The following is an 18,494-nucleotide window of genomic DNA, read 5'->3' on the forward strand; positions in this document are numbered from 1 at the left end:
CAATTTCTATCATCCCATTTACGTTTACACAAAAGCTCTTCCCTGCTATCTTGTCCCCAAAATGCAGTAAATCATCTGCATGGGATGTAAGATTTGCACCTGGTGCCTCATGAGGAAAGAATCTGGCCATTAGAACATATGGATTTGACCAGCACCACACAAGGTTAGCTGAGTAACGCCGAGCAGCAAGGAGGGCAACGGAATGCAGTTCTACGAGCCATACCTAGCTCCTTCTGAATGTTGTCTGGGACTCCTGTAATAGTCTTTCTCCTTTTGACTTTCTTCGGTCGTCTTACCAGAGTGTCTGTGTAAATTAGAGACCGCCGAAGGCTGGCCTGGCGATCGAAATTCTCCCCTAATGCAGAGCAGTAGAACAAGCAAAGCAATGTTATTTTCAAGCAAGCTGACACCATGCACTTTCTTTCCAGAAGCTGGTTGTAAAATGATAAGAAGGGATTAATAATGATGTTAGCCAGTCATACGATGATGAATGCTGAAGGGCGAAAAAGGAGGGGAAGCACATTATCATCATAAGGCTGTTTTCCAATTTCTGGGTGTATGTCCTTCCAAAGGACACACGTTGATCTCATCTTCAAATGAACCAGAGTAGCAAATATGAGTTTGTTAGAACACAATGAAAGAGTGATTCTGTGTCATTTTAAAAAAAATGAATGTTTTGGATTCCTCTGGCCACCCACATCACTCTTTTTTTTTAATGGGGGGCAGGGTACTGGGGATTGAACTCAGGGGCACTCAACCACTGAGCCATATCCCCAGTCCATTTTTATATTTTATTTAGAGACAGGGTCTCACTGAGTTGCTTAGCATCGTGCTGTTGCTGAGGCTAGCTTTGAACTCACAATCCTCCTGCCTTAGTCTCCTGAGCCATTGGGATTACAGGCATGGGCCATCGTGCCTGGCTACCAACATCACTCTCTACATCAGCATGTATGTGGTAATGGCAATAAGTATGCTTCATACATCTGGTCATCCAGCAGAGATCAATATAATGTCTCATCTTTTGTGATGACACAAATAATCAAGAGTCAGAGCTTTTTTCTTGAATCAAGGAGGCTGATAATTTGGAGAGGCTGTAGGAATGCTTCGGTGTGAGATACAACTGTAATGAAAAGTGAAAAGCCTTATAATGATAAAGTACTGAGACCCAGTAGCACTGCTGTTGTCAAAGCTGAACTGATTCTCTGGTTCATGATCACTGTTGAAGGTTAACCTTAACTTAGGCAATCAAACCTGGAATGACACATCCACAGGACTCCATTCTGTATAAGCTGGTGTAATTAACACACCACAGGAAATCATCAAGTAATAAAATTTGTAAAAGTTTGGTTACTGATTGGTCTATTTTAAACTACTTGCCAGTTATAGCACTGACCTTTTTACATGGTTATTCTCCTCAAAAGGAGAATTTTAAACAATACATATTTACACACAATCACATATTTCTATCATTCTTAGGCACAAGTACAAAAAAAAGTCACTCTTTTTAGCAGTACTGAAACACATTCGCAATGGTATGCTGTGGACGACATAACTTCTGTCTGGATAGTAATAAATTGTGCACTATGCAATCAAAACAGAATAAAAGATCTGAACGATCAAAACATATTTCAACAGACTTAAACAAACGCTGGCAAACTTGCAAATTCTTGCAACTTTGTTCTGAATGGAGAAAAACAGAAATGATTGAGAGAAGAGTCTGAAACACCAGAAGGTACCACTGTTGTGATAAATGGGTCATTTATATGCAATAGCACAAATGAGGCTTAAAGGGAGCCAGTCATGACTTCAGTGGTTCATTAGTTCTCTGTGGCAGAAGAAGAAATCCCTTGTACCCAGACATTAAGAATGGACAAAACATTAACAGAAAGTTGCAGCTAGTCTCCGGTTTTACTTCTAAGACAAAAACAAAAGGTAAAACCAACCACCCAAGCTTCAAGGAAATGAAGAAACCATATGAGGATATTCATCTACAACATACACCATTAAAGGCGTTTACTCTCCACCTTGAATGGTGACCTAAAAAGATCATCTCACCTGCTGGACTACCCATTTCTTGAGAGTAGAGACCATGAGTCATACTTTACCAGCCCCTATGACCTAATGCCTGGCACAAAGTAGTTATTCAATAAACATCTACTGAATTGAATCACTCCCTTTCATTGAAAAATGGCATTTGGGGCTGGGGATGTGGCTCAAGCGGTAGCATGCTCGCCTGGCATGCGTGCGACCCGGGTTCGATCCTCAGCACCACATACCAACAAAGATGTTGTGTCCGCCGAGAACTAAAAAATAAATATTAAAAAATTCTCTCTCTCTCTCTCTCTCTCTCTCTCTCTCTTCTCTCACTCTCTAAAAAAAAAAAAAAAAAAAAAAAAAGAAAGAAAGAAAAATGGCATTTGATTATTCATGGTTTGTATTTAGAAATAAACTTAGGCAGCATTAGGAACCAAGGCAGTTTGTAAATCATTTAAGTATATTCACTCACTCTACTTATCTTCCATGTAGAAGAGTTGTTATCCCACATGGCAGATTATGGAATGAATATATATATGTTATTTTAAATTACTTGCCAGTATGTATGTATATATATATATTCTTTTTAATCTTAAATATTTTTTTCTCTTCAATTTTTAGAACAGGTCAGGTCCCCATAGGATAAAAACTAAAAGGGATTAAATCACATTTCAAGCCAACATTCCACTGTGCTGATGTTCTATACCTCTAGGTCTGGTGGGCTTAGCTCTGGATTTGAAACAATATATTTATGTTGTTTATGCCATTTTTTTTTCCTGCTGAGTCTTACTGAAAATCAGACTAGAGATCAATCCTCACTCAAATTAATGAGCACATGATTCCTTTCAAGAAGCTTCATATTTACCTCAGAAATCTTCTAGGACTTAAGAAATATATAATTTACACAGCAGGGAACTGTATAAATTATACCAGTTCAACCAAAGTGAAATTTTGAAATTTTATTGCTTTTTAGACTAGAAACAAGTCCTTTCAGAAATATAGGTGTGTATGTGAATACACAGATCAAGAAACTAGATCAGTAAGCATGTAATTATTATATTTAATTTTATCATTTCTGTAAATGTCCATGACTCAGTTAAAAACAAATTATATTTTGACATAACTTATATTGCTCTTTTTTTTAAAACTATCATTCACCTTTCCTAGGTGGCACTTAAAGGTCTTCTTTTAAATGCAATGTAATTCATGTACATTTAGTCATCAAGCAGGAGAGAATTAAAACTCAAAGATGTGACACCATCTTCTGTTGTGACAATTTATTTCATTGCAGATAATTCTTTATTCCTGGAATGCTAGCTACTCTATTTTAAAACCCCCTAATCTCAAGATAATGCATTTCATCCTAATTCTATTAAGAATTATCATATTTCATTGAACAGTCTTCTTATCTCATAATATTATTTGAGACATTTAATCATCTATAATTGCATTTCTGCTGCATTTAATCAATCAAATAATGTCATTCTTTTTCTAATAGAAAATATGTGTCCCTGTATTTCATCAAGCAGTGAACACTATCCATTGTTATTTCATTCTGCAACAAAACTACTTATAAAAATAATCTTTGAAAGGTATGAGCTAGGTGAAGGAGAAACACATCATGAAGATCAACAATGCTATTTACACAGAAAATAGAGTAAGACATGCTGTTTCTTTAAGGTACAAGTGTGAAAAATGGATATGGAATCAAAAATCATTCATGCCCTTTTTAATTAAATTTCCATGGAATTCAAAATAAGAGTTTTGAATGTAATTTTGGAATATTCTGCAATGTTTTTTTTTTAAGCTTCAAAAATTATCAAAATGTTATCAGTCCCTATAAGCTCACCAAGCCATGGCAAAAGGCTTCCTAAAAGGAGTAGCCTCAGAAAATATCAAAGAGTTATGGCTTTCAGACTCCTTTTTAATGAAAAATTATCTATTTTTCCACCGAATTGTTTTAGGGCCTACACAGGCCATGCTTTGTGTGGACTGATTACCAATGACTCCTGCTAGGACTGCTGCTCATCTATTTCTACAGAACACACTTCGGGTGGGAGTTGGTGCTAGGAATTATACCCAGGGCCTGTGTAAGTTAAGCATGCTCCATTCCTATTAACTCTTACCATTCCTTTTTTGGATTTTATATCTTTCCCAAACCACTGACCAATTCCTCCTGTAGCTACAGAAAATTTGTGAAAGATCATCTTTAAGTTTGATGTCCCTCATTATTTATCACTTTAATTATCAGACATGATTAATGGCTCAGTACAATATTCCATAGTTTCTGATTTAGCAATTAATTTTCACATCCCAAGCTAATGCAACATACTATAAAAACTGTTTATTCAGTAGCAATGCATTTTTACTTGAAGATTGTGTAATTCAAATTATAAAAATTAGAATATAATTTTATCACCACATTGAAATCTTTTAGAATATGTTATAGTTACTGATTCATTTGATATTTTTATTTCAAGAATTTTTGCCCTTTTTTACTTAAGGAAACAAGAAGGTAACAAGAAAATCTACCAGAAACATCACAAAATAATTATTTCTTCACTTCTACAAATATTACTTAAAGTAACCCTTCAGAAGGGAGTAGGAGGGAATATCTATTTTCTTTCTCAACCAGGACCACATTGAGAAGACGTTCCTATGTAACCAAAATCTTAATAAAAAGACATACAATTTAAAAAGCCATGCTTTAGATGAAAGGTTGAACCATCAACTTCTTTGATACCAACCTCTGGTGACAAAGTCATCTGATCTAACAGACAACAGATATTTTGCATGCACACACATATGTAGTTTTAGTATTCCCTTCATCTGATGAAGAGCTGAAGTCAGACCACAGTTATTCCCTTTGGTGTAAAAGTGAAATGCTAAGAAGCATATAACCAACAAAAATCCACAGACATTCTCCCAAGGACTTTCTCAATCTGTCTACCCGGCAAGGCGTACCAGTTATGTTAATGGGCACCACGTCAGCCTGGACAGTTTGGGCTTGCTGGCGCATCTTCTCTTCTGGTGTTGGCAGTGGCAGTGACTTGGTCCAGTTGGTCTGAGTGTTAAGGTCAGAGAAGTCACCTGAGGTTGGCGTTTTAGGTCTTCTGATGCCAATAAGTCTTTCTTCTGATGAAGAAAGAGAGCACTGCAGAGAAAACAAGAAATCACAATGTGCAAAAAGCTGGCAGGAATGCTTTTTAATAATATGTTTTATTTTGAAAAATTAGACTGATTTAAAGAAAGCCAAAGAACTGAGCACATTTCACAGAAGCAATGATTTGCAAGAAAACTGCATCCTCTTGAACAAGACCCATAATGTATATGATTCACCCTGGCCCTGGCCTGTAAATTGTGAGGACTGCAGAGGGTATTGCTGATCCACAAAATCCTTTATGTTCTTCCAGTTTCCCCTGTTTTTGCTGTGGACAGAAAGCTCAGAAGCCTAGAGAACATCAGGGCTGCCGCCATTAGTGTCCATTTGCATGAAAATTTAGATTTGCTCAGAGTAATTTCTAGCCTTAATCTTATTTCCTTTACGCTCTGACCTCAAAGAACATTTTAAAAAAATGATAGAGCTATTGTTGTTCAACTCTGTGAGCTCTTCTGAAACCATTTTTTTTCTGGGAGAAAAAATCAGTGTGAAATTGTTGAATTAGAAGAAGCTGACGAAAGCCCTTCTTCTGAGCCTTATCAGAATTCCACAAAAGCATTTCTAGCAGTGTCTGTTTTGAGGTTAACATCCTCACTCAAGAGCCATTCTTCCCACAGCACCTTAGAAAGTGTAAGCAAGAGAGTTGTGTTGGCAAGCATTTTATGAAGGACTTTGACTGGTTCGTGGGCAGCTGATTCTGTGACAAGATGAACTCAGAATAAATGCAAAGAGCTTAGAAACAACAAAAAAGGTAACTGACTTTTGTGGGGAAATGGCAGTTTATGATATACAGTAAATGTATACGAACTGTTCTTCAAGTCTAAGACACTCAAACTGAACTACCACTTATGAAAATCAGTCTGCACCACTCCCAGCCACCCACTCCAGATGAGGGTAGTTGCTCTCAGCCATCTAATACCACAGCTGTGTTCGGCCTGTACTTGAACTTTCTATAAGAGGAATATGCTGTTTTCTTTTGTGATTCAGGTTTGTGAAGATTTATTGACCTTTAAAAGGCACATTTTGATGTCTTCTGGATTTAATGTAGCTTTCTAAGAAGACATAGGAAAGAAATATGCAAAAATGCATCAATCAGAAATCTCAAACACAACGGTCATCACTACCTATTGTTTCTGAATTTATCTTGATGCAAAATATCTGTATTTACTTTACTACTACTAGAGCACCACAAATTTGACAAATATTACAGGGAATCCAAAAAATCCTGTTCCCAAACTGTTTCCTTTGCTGTAAACTGGGGTGACGCTACTTATCTTCTTCATCCACAGAGGTATTCTGAGGACTTCAATGAGCTGATGAAGGTGGAAGTGTTATCACTATGAAATATAATGGACATAAGGGTGGTGGTCATATAAATGACTTTAGAAAAGCAAAATCCAGACATTGACAAGTACCCCTTCTAGAACAGACACTAACAATGATAAAGCACTGTGGAAATAAAAACATCTGATAGCTCAATCTATTTTTTGCTTGATATTTTTAATATATAAAGCACATAAAATAGTTTCTTTTCCACCTAGGGAAATTGTGAAATTATTTTGTAATTAAAGTGACAAATATACTCAATTTATAAACTGTGCATATGTCACTGATGTCTTTTTTTTTTTTTTTTGGTACCGGGGATTGAACTCAGGGGCACTCGACCACCGAATTACATCCCCAGCCATATTTTGTATTTTATTTGGAGACAGGATCTCATTGAGTTGCGTAGTGCCTCACTTTTGCTGAGGCTGGCTTTGAACTCCCCATCCTCCTGCCTCAGTCTCCTGAGCCACTGGAATTATAGGTGTGTGCCACTGTGTCCAGCCACTGATGTCTTTTTATGACATTAAATTGCACCCTATCCATGCATGCCTGATCAGATTCTGGATAAAATGGTCATAACTCACACAACTTGTAAGATAATCAAAGGGAATTTTGAGGCACCAGTTAAGCCCTCTGATAGAAATCGATTAATTCAGCCTTTTTATAGTTCTGACTCTTGTTAAGTTTGACTAATAATACATATTCTCTACCTGTAAAATGCACACCACACACATGCACAAATTAACATTATTTTATTTGAGAATTTTATGGCAGTTTATAAAAGTCACATATTACTGACGTTGACTCTCAATCTAGTAAGAATTTTTAATCTAGTCAGTCTCTAATTTTCTAATAAATGTACATAGAAATGACTTTAAAGGCAACCTTGAAAAATAGCATAAATTCTGAAGGCAGTAGGAAGCAAGTCCCAACCAAAAAACTCTAGAAGGAAAAGCAAAGCTCCAGGCTGGTGAACAGAGTAGCTCCGTCCTGCAGCAAGGGCTCCATTTCTAAGTGACGCCATTCACCCAGGAGGGGCGGGCATACTGCTATTTGGTGCTCAGCAGCCCTACTAACCTACTTTCCTTTCTGTTGGCTGATCATGTGTCAGAATTGATAACTTTCACAATGAAACAGCGCTTTCTTGTAGTATTGGTTGCCAGGGGACAATCACCAGGGATTGCTTCACTATGACAACTGACAGAGAGAACCCATTTTACAAAGTACTCCCTTCTCTTGCAAGAAAACTTATCAGAGAAGCAGGACTCAAATGGGGTTGTTCTATAGTACCACCATCTGCCCAGGATGAAGCCAGGGTGGGTGGCTGTCAGAACGATACTGCTCCCATTCCTCCTGCAGTTTATAAATGTGAGAGGGGCGCAGGGGAAACCTGCTGTGTCTTAATGGAAGAATATAACACACTAACTCCAGTAAGACGGACACCACTATGGATCACATCCTGAGTGGCCTCCAAAGGCCCACATGCCGGAGGCTCGCTCTCCAGCCTTGTGCAATGGGGAGCTGGAGGGATGATTAGGAGGAAGGGTCTTGTGGGGGGTTTTAGGTCACTGGGAGGCAGGTGTCCTCAAAGGGCATTCCAGCCCCTTCCTGTTTTCTTTCTTTTTCGCTCACTGCCTATGAAGTGAGTGGCTTTACCTACCACTGGCTTCTGCATCAACACAGGCCCAAAAGGAATGGGGCCAACCAGCCATGAACTAAAACCTCCAAAACTATGAGCTAAAAAAAAAAAAAAAAAAAAAAAAAAACCCACTTTCTTTTATAAGACCTGTGATATATATGATAGATCATATCATATATTTGTTACAGTGATGGAAAGATGACTAGTACAACGTGGGAGTGCTCTGGAATACTGGCCTCTTATCTGGTCTCCATACTCCGCTGTGTTGACCACCCTCTCTTATTCCTTCCTTTCCAACCATCTAGTCTCAACATAGCACTTAGGGTCTTTGAACAATGTAAGTCAGATGTAAGATCATTTTGCTCCTCTGTTCAAACCCTCCAAAGTCTTTTCTATGATCTACGAGACCATACCTGATCTACCAACTGACCCACAGTTATCTCTCTGACCACATCTCCTACTATGCCTCCTACTCGACCCCCACACCCTCCTTGTTGTTCCTTGTATATCCCATGTACATTTCTGCCTCAGGGCCTTTCACTTGCCCCCCTCCACACACTAACCTGAAATGTTATTTCCTTAGATATCTACCCAGGTAGCATGCTACTTCTTTTTCTTCAGGTGTTTACTCAAAAGCCCGTTTTTGTTGAGGGGGACTTGTGTATTCAATTTCTTCCCAATATCATATGTTCCCCTTCCCTATTTTTTTCTCTTCAATATATATCATTAGCACACATTTATTTTATTTATCCTATTTGTATCTCCCAAGAGACTCTTAGTTTCATGAGGCTTTAAATCAGGATTTCATAGAAAGGTGCTTCAGAATTTTAGCTTTGAAAATTTAGTAACTGCTCTAAGCCCTGCCCTGTATTGTAGTTATTGGCCTTGTCTGATCAAGAAAGAAGCAGGGACTCAGAGAAGGAAAGGTCACTTCACATGTGGAAAGTTCACAAGTGGGAAGCTAAGATTAGAACCCAGATCTGGCCCCCAAATCTCTGCTGTGAGACAGTGTCCAACAACTACCTGGCCATATTTAAAATAAATGACCAGGTCCTCTGGTCTATAAAGAAAACCTCCTTTTACAGCTCCAAATAGGAACAGAACCTTTAAAAAAAAATCTATAAAGGGCAGCAGTGTGGCAGAGCAGATGGAGTAAACAGCAGTAGTGCCATTCTCCCGAACCCATCTACCAGCTGCATATTTTGAGCAACTCCATCTCCTGGCGTAGAGAACAGAATGACCCAAGCAGTGTTCATGTGCTTCATGCTAATGAATCCCTCGACACAGGGTGACTCCATTTTTTTCTTATTCTTTTTAAAAATATATTAAGTTTGACACTGCCTTGCCTTCCGAATTTAAATGCAGTTTTTAGATTTACCAATGGGTCAATAATGCTTATCAGTGTGCCATACCCTGGTCCTGGAAGGAATGGACAGTCAAAATGGAACCCAAGAAAGCACAATTCCTTGTGTCAAATTTACAAAAGCTACACTGGCAACACCAGCAGTACTCTTCTGGCTTTTGGATGCCACAAGACCTGTATTTCAGAGACCACGAGGTCCTGCCTGGAAATCAGAGAAGCTCCCACCAGATGGCCAGTGGGGCCTGAAATGTGGCTTCTTTGGCAGAACAACCAACTGACACAAAAGTAGGCTTAATTGTGAAGCACAGATTAGCCAAATTTTTTTTAAAAAACTTGCTCTGCTTTTAAAAATTAGAAAACCGAAACGTAATCAGAGCTAAAACTAGCATTTATTCAGCAGTTATTACATGAAAGTAGACGAAGAACAGAAGAAATTATATTGCACATTATTTAAGACGCCAAACTATATTCTAGTTCTTTTTGGAAGACACCTAGTCTTTGTTGTTTTTCTTCCCAGTATTAAACCTCTCTTGTGTTGACTCTTGATTTTCAAGATCCTAGAGAGTTTCATAAGTTGCCAAAACTTCTATAATGTTTTTTGGTTTCTACTCTCAGTATATTTAGGCATGAGACCCTAACTTTAGTCTGTTCTTCTGTGTTCATTATTCCCCTTATTGCCAATAACAATAGAACAAGTGTGGGTGGCAGAAATGGGATTCACATAGCAGGACAGACACAGCACAGCCACCAACTCCAGGATGGTCAATGGGGGACTTCCACATGCACATTATCAAAGAACTTCAACTAATCCTTTATTAGTTGAAGTTCTTTGATGTGTGTATACACACACACACACACACACACACATAGCTTACTTATGTAAATTACATCATAATAAAACTGTTGTAAAAGAGAAGACTTCTTTTAATATTTTAAAAACCATACGACCTTAAGCAAGGGATCTAATCTCCAACATGCCATTTCCTCATCCATGTTATGGGCATAATCAAAGCTCCCCTGCACGGCAGCTGGGCACTGAGCATACTCAGGCACCTGAGTCTTCCCATGTGCCAGGTGCTCAGCTCAATATTAGAAGCACAGAGCTCAAAAGATCTCCCAGCCAGAAGAGAAGGCAGATATGAAGAGTCTGTTTACAGCATACTGGCATGTGTCCAAGAGAAACCACATGAAGTCACTGGAGGTACCCTCCTTGGTGTGTGTGCACAAAGGCCCCCGAGTGACAAACCCCAATTTTCTCATCCTCACCTGCAATGGTACAGAGTAATAAGGTGCCATAAATTGTAGAGCAGTGAGCCCACAGCCAGCATTGATATCTATGTCCTGAAACTATTCACACAGACTCAGTAACAAATGATGATTTTAGAACCAGCATTTCTAGACTATAAACTACTCAGGCCAGGACTGGGTCTGTATCCTGAGACTCAGCAGCACCCACCTATTTTTTTTTTTTTTTTTTTTTTTGGTGGGGGGAAGTCACAGATAAAAAAATGAATGAATGCCAGCTAGATCAAAGATGGAATGAGACATGACAAAAGCAGGCATAATAAATGAGAAGCACTTGAGTAGTTCATTAATCTTGCCTTTGATTTAATTAACATCGTGCAATGGAAAGAAATACAAATCCAAGAGGCCCCACATGCATACCTTCCCTCCCTGCCACTACTACCAATGTGATTTTGCAAAAGTGATTTCATATTTCTGAGCCTCACTGTTCAGATCATTAAAACAATAGTAACAACCACTACCATAGCTACCTCACAGGGGATTCTTGTGCAACAGGATTTGTGAAAAGCTTTGAAAATGTTCTAAAGTGTTCTACTACTATGAGAAAGTTAGTAACAGTCCGACCACTGGGTAGAGTTCTATTAGATGACCTGTGAAGTCATAACAATCAGAGAGATTTTAGTAGCTGCTGAAACCTCTCAAATTCATTGCTTTAGGCAGGAAAACCTTTGTGGGTGGAATAAAAGGCAGGATGATTGGGAGAATGGCCAAATTTTCATTGAAACAGACATTGTGTATTGATGTCTGATTTGAAAAGTCAAGTGGTTTAATAACTGATCATTGTCATTTGAGCACAGACCATGAGCCAGGCAGCGGGCTACGGGTTTTACAAACATTAATTCACTTCAACCTCCTAATTCCCTGCCAACGCAGGAGAGGTGGCCATGTAATTTATTATCAAGACCCAACACCTTTGAGAGGGAAAGGGGGTGCTATTAACAATTACACAGGATGGCAGCTGCAAACCCGGGCTGTCCTGAGTCAACCACAACATGTGGTTTCTGTCTCTTCACAGGTGAGGAACCTGAAGCTCCCATGGGGAACAAAACCACCAGCAGCTCCAACAGTTGGGAAGCTGCCCCAACCTGTGCTCTCAGCAACAAAAGCCTTCCCTGCTTATAGTTACGGCAGCAAGGCTACTGCCCTCTTCTTCAAATTCTGCCTTCAGATAAAATTATTTCCTTCAGCGAAGCCTAAAACAGACCCTGAGGTGCCAGTTCAAAGAATAACAGGAAATAGAAAAGAAAAAAATTCAGTTTCTGTCACTACCATCAAAGCCAACCATTTATTGCCAAAATTCCAGTCTAATTCATCTCTTTAGGGGTGAATTTTTCACAAAGGCTGAGTAACTCATGGCTGACATCCTTTCCCTAAGACAATGGGGCCTCTGTGATTGTTTCCCAGAATCGGTGAGCACACCATCAACTGTCACCCCACAGGGCTGCTGGAGAAATTCCCTATCATCTCACAGCAAGCACTTTGGCACCTATAAACGGACTCCCTTCAAATACCTGAAAAACCTCTTTGGAAGGACCTGGTATATGCTGAAATTCCAAGTGGGGGTAAAAACGTCAAGACTAGAACAAAAACCACAATGACTTACTCTTTCATTTCACAGGTGAATTAAAAGTCATTTTCTGGGATTTCTAAATTCCTTTGCCAACAGCATTTCATCCAAATGCATGTTTACTATTTAGATGGCATACATAAATAAATGATTGGGAATAATTTGAACAATTAAAAAATTTTAGTGCATTATAGTTGTACATGATAATGAGGCTCATTTGGACATATTCATGTATACTTCAATCCCCAGTGCTGTTCCCTTCTCTCCTCTCCTCCCTGGTCCCTTCCCTCTATTCTATTGGTCTTCCTTCCATTTATTATCTATCTATTTATCTATTTTTAATTCATAGAGTTTCAGCAATTTTTTCTTGCTAAATTACATTAATGTCAAGGACACAAGTGGATGTTATTAGCAAAATACCTTTCTTTATACCATAAACAGATTGTGTAGTCCCAGTTGGGAGGGGTTCTGCATTCGGATAATTAGGACAATTATTCTAGAACAATCAACCAGGGTAAATAACTAGAGAGGCAGTCCCCCAGGTCTCTTTTCTAATGTGCATGTCCTTAACCTTTGCCCTATTAGCAACTCTCCTAGTTGGAGAGTCCTCACTATCTGTCAAGTGCATGATATTCCTCATCACACGCACACCTCTTGTCATTTCTAGATTCAGCACTTGTTAACTCACATGCCCTCTCTACAGACCATTGTTCTCACCATACCCCTACCCCAAGGCCTATCTAGGAAATAGAAAGAATAGAATTTTCTCTTCCAAGTGATTTCTATACACTCTATTTAAAATGATCTCAAAGGTTAGAGTGATGTTAAGAATTTGCATCCCAGTTGGGGTTTGGGGTTTAACCTGAAAAGACCCATGCAATGCTGCTTTGGAGACCCTTTTGCATCCCCACCTGACTTCAAATACCAGCCCGAAGGCACACTAAATGCCCTGACCACCAGGTCTATTTCTAGATGTGCTCTTCTGTTCTGTCTGCACTGGAGGACTGCTGGCTTTCACCGTGGCTAAGGCAGCTTTCCTATCCTGGTCTTCTGCTCTCCAGCTGTTCTAGCTATGAACATTCATATCAGCCTCTCTGGTCCTCTTCCTCCCCTCAAAGTAACCCCAAACCAAAATAAAATGGAACAAACAATAAGTGCCTTTTTATTGGTATTGTGTTAATTTGATAAATTAACTTGGGCAGATTCAACAGCTTTTTATGGACTCCCCTGATCTCAGCACACGTGTGCCTTTTCATTATTTGAAATTTATTTGTTTTCTTCCATAGTAAAGTTTTTTCATATAAATCTCATATTTTCTTAATAAATTTACTCCATTCTTTTGTCTGTCATAGCAATTTTAAATACATTTTTCTAGTATGTCTTCTATTGTGACTTTGTAATATGAGTTTTTCTTTTCTATGAATTAATTTTATACCTTAGTATATCATTGAATTCTATTATTATTTTTATTTATTTTTATTTTTTTGGAGTTTCAGGCTTTTGTTTTCCTGGATTTACCAAACTTACAATGTATAAACTGACTCTTCCTCATTTTTGTACTTCTGACTGCAGCTTTTCAAGTCATGCTGTCAAGTTTCACAGTGTTAAGTAGTAATGACAGTGACTGTCCTTGTCTTATATCTCATTTGAATGAACATGACCCATTTCAAATTTTGTTGGGTTTGGGGACAAGGCAGATAAACTTTAAGTTATGGAAATAGCCACTTGTTCCTATATTATTGGATTTTTTAAAAATCAAGAATGGCTGTTAAGCCAGACATGGTGGTGCATGCCTGTAATCCCAGCGGCTCGGGAGGCTGAGTCAGGAAGATCTTCAGTTCAAAGCCAGCCTCAGCAAAAGCAAGGTAGTAAGCAACTCAGTGAGACCCTGTCTCTAAATAAAATAGAGATGTGGGGATGTGGCTCAGTGGTAGAGTGCCCTGAGTTCACTTGCTAGCACTCCTCCCCCAAAAAAGAATGGCTGATAAATAATACCAGATACTTTGTCAATATCTAAAGTTTTAATTATATGAGTTTCTCCTCAGACCTATTAATATGATTAATAGATGACAACATTTCCTAATACTGAACATCCTTGCATTACTTACTATTATAATAAACTCAGGTTGAACTAGTAGTATCTTTCTTTTAGTGAGATGCTAGATTATATTTCTTAATGTTTTTTATATGATTTATAATTCCAATATTCATGGATGAGACCAAGCAGTTAATTTTCTGCAGTCTCTCTCAAGTTTTGGCTTCAGTGTTTAACAAATTTATTAAAAAGAACTGACTCTCTTGGGCTGGGGATGTGGCTCAAGCGGTAGGGCGCTCTTCTGGCATGGGTGTGGCTCGGGTTCGATCCTCAGCACCACATACAAAGATGTTGTGTCTGCCAAAAACTAAAATGTAAATAAAATATTAAAAAAAAAGAACTGTCTCTCAAATGGACTTTCCTATGTTCATATATGAATACAAGGCCAGTGGAACTCCACATCATGTACAACCACAAGAGTAAGAAGTTATGCTCCATATATGTATGATATATCAAAACACAATCTACTGTCACGTATAACCAAAAAGAACAAGTTAAAAATTTTTTAAAAAGAGAACTGTCTTTCTCCTCCTTCTTCTCTCCCTTGCCCCTGGAACAGTTTTAAGCACTGAACTTACCTACTTTTTAAAAATCTTTGGTAAGACCACTGCCCACCCACAATCCTGTAAAATAATTTTGCCCTTTTTAAAAAAATAGATACACATTTTTTATAATTTTTTAATGATCAGTGTTTTTAAAAAATATTTTTTAATTGTCAATGGACCTTTATTTTATTTATTTATATGTGGTGCTGAGAATAGAACCCAGTACCTCACTCATGTTAGGTAAGCGCTCTAGCACTGAGCCACAACCCTGGCCCTAATGATTGGTCTTATAAAATATTCTTTCTCCTCTTGGGTCAGATTTGATGCATTATGTAAATTATAACATCTCCTTCAAATTTTAAAGGATGACATATACAAGGTTTGCTCTGAATCACAAAATTCTGTGCTAAAATGTGTGCTAATGATGTCCTAATAGCCATGTCACATATCAGACTCCTTGATTTACCATTGCCCCTCTGTGATTGTCCTGTAGACACCTTTGGACACTACTCCTGTTATCACTGCTGGTGAACTTGGTGTCCACAGAGGTTTTCCACTTGCAACATGCTCTGATCCCTCCCAACCTCACTCCCAACTTGCCTCAGTCAGCTGCTCTCTTAGACATACCCTTGACCTAAGCACTGCAGAATGCTTGAATTAAGGTTTGAAGGTGACTCAGAAAAGTGGGAATTCTAGAGTTTGCTGAAGGTATGAGACAAAGAAAACAATCAAGAAGGTGGCCAATGTTTTGTCCTTCAGCAACAGGTAGGATGGTGTGGTTTACTGAGGTGGAGAAAACTATGATGAGTGGGGTTTCTGGTTTGTTTGCAAGCATGATATGAGAATTGTGTATCTGGAGTTGGACAAGTTTGAGATACCTGCAGGATACTTAAGTAGAGATGGACAGAAAACAGGAATGTACATGTGTCTGGATGAGAGATAGACATTTAGAAGACTTCAATGTGTGGAATTTAAAACCGCTGAACTCAATGAATCCATTACTAAGGAGAAGAGTGCAAGATTTGAGCCCAGAGTTAAAAACCAACATTTAGATATTTGGAAGAAAAAGAACATCTAATAAGGGATTGAGAGACCATGCCTAATTGGGAGGTGGAAAACCAGGAGTGTGAGGATGCCATAGATGCCAAGAGAAGAAAGTGTCCTTAGAAGAGGCCGGGTACAGTGGCGCACGCCCGTTATACCAGCAGCTCAGGAGGCTGACACAAGAGGATTACAAGTTCAAAGCCAGCCTCAGCAAAAGTGAGGCACTAAGCAACTCAGTGAGATCCTGTCTCTAAATAAAATATAAAATAGGGCTGAGGATGTGGCTCAGTGTTCGAGTGGCCCTGAATACAATCCCTGGTATCAAAAAAAAAAAAAAAAAAAAAGCGGGGGGGGGGGACAGTATCTTTAGAAGAATAGAAGAATACATGCTGTCAAAGGGAGCTGAGAGATGGGTCCTGAGACCTAACCATGATTTAGCAACATGGAGGTGACTGGTGGACCTAAGAAAAACTTCAGTACTGTATCGAGGATAAAAAAGTTTGTTTGGAGGGGCTTCAAAAGAGATTGTAAGGAAAAGCAGCAGAGTCGGCAAGTCTAGACAGTTCTTTGGAGACATTTTATTATAAAGAGGAAATGAAAAATGTGGTAGAAATTGGAGGGGAATGAAAGGTCAAAAAAGGATTTCTCCAAGATGAAAGAAAGTACAGCATGTTTGTATAATGATGGTAATGATGCCATCTCGAGAGAAAATTGATTAGGCCGATTTAAGAGGGGAAAACTACAAGTCTGAAGTCCTTGAGAGGTTAACCTTATTCATTTCACTGGAAAAATACTGAGTGCCTACTATATGCCAGGCAGTGATCTGGGCACTTGGGATGCAACAGGGAAGAAAAGAAGCGAGTTCTGTTCAGCCACTGCCCTCGAAGGAAAGGGTGAGTACATACGGGAACAGATGCAAGTAAGCAGTGTGATTGGTTTGGCTGTGAAATGACATGCCTTCTGGATTGCCTGCATTTTCCTGATGCAGTAAGTGTCAAGGAGTGTATCTGAGAGAGAAGCGGTAAACAGTGATTGGAAATTTGTGAAGGTGTGAAATAGAATCTGAGAGAGAGAGTAGAAGAATGAACTGAGTTGGCATACTAGAGGTGCCGGGCAGCACTCTAGGTTTTGGGCTATTCATTAATATCAAGATTAGCTAACATAACTTGGCGCTTTCTTTTCTTGAGCCTTGTTTAGCTAATCAGGCTATAGCACAGAATAGGAAGAAACCAGGGTCAAACTGGGAGGGGATTTTGCCAGGCAAGTGGCAGAAGGCCTTCAGGGGGCTTGAATGTGAATATGATATTGGGTGACACGACAGAAATTGAGGAAGGAAGACTGAGGGTATTGAAAGGGTGAGATCAGTTGTGCTTGCTCACTGTCTGACTGCTCAGGTCTCTGGCTGTTCCTCTTGCAGGATAACCACGTTGCAGTCTCCAGGTCTTTGCACTTATTAAACTCTTTTCTTCCTAGAATGGTCTCCCAGGGTATTCATGTGGGGTGTCTCATACTTCACCGCATGCTTTGTTCTAACAATACTATCAGAAAGTCCCTCTTGGACCCCTCGATCTAAAATGGCAGCCCTGTCACTGACCATTGTTTCCTGACCATTGTTTCATTCACTTATCATCGCCTTGCCTTTATTGTATGATATAGTTTGTTCACCACTGCTATCTCTTTGATGGCAGGGACTATGTTTTGTTCACTTGATGGGTCCTTTGGATCTAGAATAAGCCTGGCATACTGGAAGTGCTAAATAAATATTTACCGAGTAAATGAATGGTCTGTTCAGGGAACAATCTTATTTCACTTTGAACTTTTTAGACAAAAACTAATGCCTTGAACTATTTGTGATACAACCATGGAAACACAGCAAGCAGCAGAGTTGAAATTTGAAATTGATCTCCCACCTGCTAGCAAGCCACCAACTCACCCCTTCCATGCCATTCACTCTTGGGATCTAAGTCCTCACTTATCTCTTGGCTGTTACAATAGCCTAAAGTCAGAAAACATTTCCCTTTCACCTATTACTGAATGCCAAACACTTATTGTGCATGTTATACATAAAAACATTTATCCTACTTGGTTCCCCCTATCCCTGTGGGCTGTAAGTTCCTTGAAAAAAAAGCACAGATATATTCTTAATCTTTGCATTTCACAATACAGGGTAGAGAGCCTTCAGTGCACTGGCTATTTCCTCTTCCTGAAAGGTTCTCCTCCAAGATTTCAGAATGGCTCATTCTTTTAAACTCAATCACCTCTTTGGGCTGAGTAATGCTCTTCTTTTAATTTAAAGTCACCTCTTCTCCATCTGATTTATTTTACTACAGAGCACATGTCACTTTCCAATACAACTAAATCGCTTCTATATACTCAGTGCCTCTCCATGCCATCAAAGCTCCATCAAGGACAGGGA

The 18,494-nt window shown here is 39.0% G+C and overlaps 1 protein-coding gene across 4 annotated transcripts in view; it reads right to left on the reverse strand.

Annotated features, from left to right (window-relative positions):
* NHSL1 (NHS like 1) overlaps window positions 1-18,494 on the reverse strand; it is a 238,000-nt gene that overhangs the window by 14,811 nt on the left and 204,695 nt on the right. For all 4 annotated transcript variants that reach the window (XM_081293807.1, XM_081293806.1, XM_081293809.1 and 1 more), the window contains exon 4: window positions 4,999-5,188. In XM_081293807.1, the coding sequence (XP_081149933.1) occupies window positions 4,999-5,188 (190 nt within the window). The remainder of the gene's footprint in view (window positions 1-4,998; window positions 5,189-18,494) is intronic.

The sequence above is a fragment of the Spermophilus citellus genome, assembly GCF_964194105.1.
Source record: "Spermophilus citellus genome assembly, chromosome: 5".
Classification (NCBI taxonomy): Eukaryota; Metazoa; Chordata; class Mammalia; order Rodentia; family Sciuridae; genus Spermophilus; species Spermophilus citellus.